This window comes from Mytilus trossulus, unplaced genomic scaffold, assembly GCF_036588685.1.
Source record: "Mytilus trossulus isolate FHL-02 unplaced genomic scaffold, PNRI_Mtr1.1.1.hap1 h1tg000373l__unscaffolded, whole genome shotgun sequence".
Classification (NCBI taxonomy): Eukaryota; Metazoa; Mollusca; class Bivalvia; order Mytilida; family Mytilidae; genus Mytilus; species Mytilus trossulus.
Window position 1 is genome coordinate 332,245 of NW_026963340.1, and position 5,656 is coordinate 337,900.

General features: G+C 34.5%; 1 protein-coding gene across 1 annotated transcript; it reads right to left on the minus strand.

Moving 5' to 3' along the window:
- Positions 1 to 1,228: 1,228 nt before the first annotated feature.
- Positions 1,229 to 5,550, minus strand: LOC134701941 (uncharacterized). Its single transcript, XM_063563048.1, has 2 exons — positions 5,501 to 5,550; positions 1,229 to 3,287 (listed from the first exon to the last, which is right to left on the minus strand). Exon 2 carries the CDS (start codon positions 3,281 to 3,283, stop codon positions 1,619 to 1,621), a length of 1,665 nt encoding a protein of 554 aa, XP_063419118.1. The 5' UTR covers positions 3,284 to 3,287; positions 5,501 to 5,550; the 3' UTR covers positions 1,229 to 1,618.
- Between the last annotated feature and the right edge of the window lie 106 nt (positions 5,551 to 5,656).

Below are 5,656 nucleotides of genomic sequence, written 5' to 3' on the forward strand. Positions count from 1 at the left end.
CTGTTGAACAACACTTCCTCCGAACGTAACAAATATGTTGTCAATAAAAAAAATCAAGCATCTTGATAATGTCAGTTTGTTGGAATCAGAGTGATCCTTTACAAAGTAGGATGGACTAGTCTCTCCCTAAGACAAGATATGTGTATCTTCGTTGGCCATTCTTTTTTTATGAAACAGTGCAAAATACAACGCTTTCAATTTGTCTTTTAGTTCGGAATGTGGAATATTTGTGTAAAGTGAAAAAAAGTCAAAAGTTGTAATACTGTTGCAAGATGAAAGTGGTTATATTGTATGTACTCTAAAAGATCTTTGGAATTTTTCAAGAAGCCACATCTGATTCACGCCACCTCTAAAATAGGCAGTTTTACAATAACTTTGAAACCCGTCTTTGATTGCTGATAAAATAGATGTTAATAATTTAGAAAGAGGTTTCGTGGAGCACTTTGAAGACCAGTCAATATACCGTTGTTTGTGAGGACACTTATGTAGTTTAGGTATCCAATACAGTGGTGGACGATCCAGTTCTTCGTCCTTGGTTGAAATTCCAAAGGAACATAGAACAGACCTATGATTATTTAGGATTTCCTCGTCGGTATTTGTCGTGAGGGTATATGTTGAGTTTCCAAATGAAGTGTCAATACCTAATTCGTTTATCAAACAGGTAATGTAATGAGTTTTACACACATAAACGATACTGTTTAGGGCTTTATCTGCGGGGACAACAACATATTTGTCATGGAGGTAGGATAAGTGTTTTGCAACCTTTGGGTCTTTGGGTCTTTAAAGATTGACGTAGCATGGGCATTGATATACCCATTACGTTTCCCATCACATGTTTTTAACAGACTGCTTTTTTTTAAAAGCTTAATCATCTTAAAAATAATTTCATTGTTCATTTCAAAACAGAAGATAATAGTTAAAATACTCATGAAAATAACGTTACTAACAAACTACTTATAAAATGAAGGAAGGTGATGTTTGACAGTAATTGCTTTACATAAAAAATATCCAAAATACAAGTACGCACTAATATGTAAGAAAACAAAGACATAAATTATTGAAATACAATCAAAATGTTTTGAACTAGTTATTCATAAAATTTGGGATAGAAGTTTTCATATTAAAGTTAAACCTTTAAACCAGTAACTCAGATTTTACTAAGCTATCATTTTGTTGAAATTTTATGACATGGAAATTACTGGTAACTTACTAAAGACGAGTGGTAAGTATTACCTTTATTTCACTGCAATCACTACACACTAACAACATTGAACAACCTTTAACTGAAGCAATTTGTTAAATATTTTACAGTTGGTCAATCACTTGTGAGGTAAACTGTTTGATCAATTGCTGTTGAGATAGGGCGAAGCTTTTAGGAAAAGCCAAGTAGCAGACTACTTGATAAATATATTATTATAACTTTGTTATTTGGTTATTGTTTGAAAAAAGACTTAATGCTTCCCTTGGTTTTTTTTATCAAACTTCTAAACAGCTTGTTCTTAGTATTGCACATGATCGAACCATTTTTTAAGTTGCTGTATACAAATTTTCTATATTAGACTGGCGAACAGCATGATTTCATATCAGCTTGAACGTCCAGTTATTGCACGCATATTTTTCAATTACAATCATAGACCAATATCTCACTATTTTTGTTTTCAACATAGTTTGAAATGAAAAGCTTGGACAAATCTGTACTGAAAGCAAAGCTATATGGATTGTTCAGCCCATCTTCTTTTCCCAACAGGGTTTTGAGAGTTTTATCTTCAATACAAAACAGCTTCAAATTTGAGCTCCTTTCTAGGACATATACATTTCCTAATATGTCTGCCTTGATATCCACCATGCGATAAGTACATTGAGTAGACATAGATGTAACTGTTCCGTCCTCTAACTTAAGGCATTTCAATTTTGATTCTTCTATATCCGCCTGAGCATAGTGAAGTTGATGATTTTGTCCAACTGATATAGCGTGTACATCACTTCTTTCAACTTTAATGGTCTTCTTCAACACACCAGTTTTGTTGATAATGTATATCTTGCCGTTACCACCAACAGCAATGTCGTCGCCAATGAGTGCAATGCCATTACATTTCCCAGGTACTTTAATTTGTCGCCCCTTTTCCATTTTAATAATATCTACTGCTTGAATGCACGGTGTATCAGGCAGTGTGACCCATGCAGTATTCTTGTCTTCTTCCATGGTTATATCCCATTGACGTCCACCCACTAGAATGTCAGCCAATTTATGTCCTTTGTCTGAAAGAACAAATAATTTAGAACCGAATCTATCACACAGGAATAATCTATTATCTTTTGTCACACCTATGCCAACAATCTGGCAATTAGGCACCATAAATTTTGTATCTTGCTGGAATTTTGTTGGAAGCTTTCTCTGTTGTTTCAGTAATTGTGCTTGTTGCGTCTTAAATGGTTTGAATTTTATATCAAAGGAAACCTCTTTAATTTCCACTGACCCAAATGATTTCACCACGGACAGCAACTCAGACTTCTTATACAAGAGAGATACCGCATTCTGGGACAACAGAAATTCTTGAAATTCATTGATATGACAGTTCAGTTCTTCTTTGATATTATTTATCAACATGAATATTTGACTATCAGATCCGTGTTTTGACACAGATTCAAACTGTTCAGAAATATTTTGTATATGTTTTTTGCGATCACATATCTTGTCCATGTCACCTTTTGCTTTATCTGAGAGGTCAGTATGAACTTTGTTTATTTCACTCATTAAAGCCACTCCAACTTCTTGAATGCGTGTCTGTAAACTCTTTTGAAAATACTGCACCTCTTGTTGTACAGTCACCTTGCTATTATCAAGAGATGATATATTTTTCTCCCTTTTGTCCCCAAGCTCTATTATAGCGGCATTTAGCGTACCGACATCAGTGACAATTTCTTCATACATTGTTGAACTTTTGACCCCTTTAGCAGCAACTTCAATTGGAAGTAGCTTGTCACATGCTCGATGATCACTAGCCATACAAGACCGACAACACAGTGTATCGTGATCGGAGCAAAAATATTCTAAAGCCATGTCGGAATGAACTTTGCAGAATTTGCTTATATTGAATGTTATTTCGTCAACTACTTTTATATCTATTATATGATGGGACGTGGCAACCTTCATGTTTTCGTGAAAATCTAAGCATTCTGAACAGAATCCGTCCTCACAATCTGTACAGTACTTTACTGCTTTTGTGTTTCTACTTCTTCTTTCACAAGTTCCACAAAACGTATCTAACGATTTTGACGCCATTTCCCTAAAGATATAAGAAAGAATTGCTAGTAATTACCAAATTATATCAGACACCAATGATACAGGTGGAAAACCTAAGACACATAGCATTTTTAGGCTCTCGGGAAATGTATCGATTTAAAAGTAAATAGGGTCTTGTGTTAGATGACAAATATTCAGAATGATTTTGGTGCATGTCTTTTTTTTTTTTTTTTTAGCTGTTTGTGGGTTTGAACTAGCTGTCAGTAACTGCGAGTACTCTCAGATCTGTACTAAGTGTCTTTTCGTTGTTGGTCACGTCCACTCTGTGTAACATTTCTATTTGTATCCATCTGATGAGTAAAGCCTTTTCAACTGTTTTTTTTTTTACAGTTCGTTCTTATGTTGTAATGTTACACCACTGATGCAGGAAAGGGGGATTGGGATCCCGCTAACATATGTCACCCTGCCACATTATTTATGTATGTGCCTGTCCCAAGTCATGAGCCTGTAATTCATTTGTTATCGTTTTTACATATTTGTTATTTTTCATTTTGTACATCAATTAGGCAATTAGTTTTCTTGTTTAAATTGTTTTACAATTGTCATGTGTGGGCCTTTTATAGCTGACTATGCGGTATGGGCTTTGCTCATTATTCACGGAATGCCGTACGGTGACCTATAGTTGTTCATTTCTGTGTCATTCGGGCTTTTGTGAACAGTTGTCTCATTGGCAATTTTAACACATCTTCTTTTTTATTTATAGAAAGTTACAAATTAATAGCATATTGTGTGTCTTTCTATGTTGTGGTGTTACACTATTATTTCAGGTAAGCTGGAGGTTGGCGCCTGTTAAAACGTAAAAATGCGCTGCATTTCTTTGCACTTGTTCTAAGTCATGAACCTGTTGTTCAGCGGAGCATAATTGTTTCTCATTTCTCTTTTTTTATATACAGATAACACCGTTGGTTTTCCTGTTTGTCACTAGTCATCTCGGTGGCCCTTTATAGCTTGATTTTTTTTGTGAGCCAAAGCTCGTGTTGAAGGTCGTACTTTAACCTATAAGGGCTTACTTTTACATGTAAATGGTGACTTGGATGGCGAGTGATCTCATTGGCACTCGTATCTCAACTTCTTATATATTAACAAGTCTATATTAGTATACAAAATGGAAGTATGAAAAAGACAGGCTACGTTATTGTTTTAAGTGAAAGAACAACTATGTGATGTGTTGGTTCTGAGTGCACGGAGAACTTACACTACTGTATACAATGACAAATGATGAATTGATTATAAAATACGCGGTCACCTGCACATATTTAGTCTAGACGAAACATATATTCTTAACTGAGATGGTATATATTGACTGACTGCTTTCAAATTGATAAAACAGTCACATCCGATAGAAGGGGGCATACTATATGCCCGGAGTGTACCACAATGACAATTCCGTGATGAAGACCGATTGGATTAATGCTTGTGGTCTTTCATATACACAGGTTGTGCATTTTTTTCACTCTTTTCGTGAAGTCCTTATTTGCAATGGTTTCTGTCGGCTCTGTCAATACGAAAGATCTTTATAACAAATCGAGCAAATGTTCAATTTTTATCAACCAAATATGCATTGAAAGAAATTGAACGTATGAAATTAAATATCAGTTTCACAGCGAAATGAATTCTTTATTCGTCACGCAACCGATCTAGATCTTTTGTCATCTGAGCAAACAGTACAACAGTACTTTGATTTTACGTTTTCCGTACAAGGAAGTATATAATATTAATGGATTTACCAGATTTTCTATCTCGTTCTTTTTACGACTCTAGTCTATTATTGTTGTTTTATGTTTCTTACTGTTCTATCGTTTACGCTTAGGGATTACCAGACTAACAAATAATTTAGTTAATAATTAATCAATGGATACATCATTTACCTTTCCTTTAAATCACTTCCACAGGGTGGCTCAGATTTAAGTCGAACGATAAACTTAAAGGTAGATAACTAGGAAGTGAATGTTTACTACATGTACCAGTGAAGACACGTGTATGGAACAATATATTCCAACGTTTACTTCAATTTCGAAATTCACTTTTGCCTTTAATAATTCATTTTGAAGCACTGTACTTTCTGGATAGAAAGTTGAACTAAACTGGGAGCATGCAATGAAACGCAAACCAAATGAGCTCATTGCTGCAATGTTGTAAATTGTTGGTCGCAAAACTAAACAGAATTTGTTTACGGTTGTCATTTTTATAACTTACCATTCCCAGATTATAACTCTTGTAAAAAACCTTCCAAAGTTTCCAAAACCTGAAAATATTATATGAATAAAAAAAATCATGAATCATGACAAATGAAGATTGAGATTTTATAATACTTTATTTATTTACACAAAACAATCCGCCGAGATGAGACAG

Bases quoted from the DNA above. Each gene is read 5' to 3' on its own strand.
- LOC134701941 (XM_063563048.1), bottom strand. From the start codon at position 3,283: ATGGCGTCAAAATCGTTAGATACGTTTTGTGGAACTTGTGAAAGAAGA.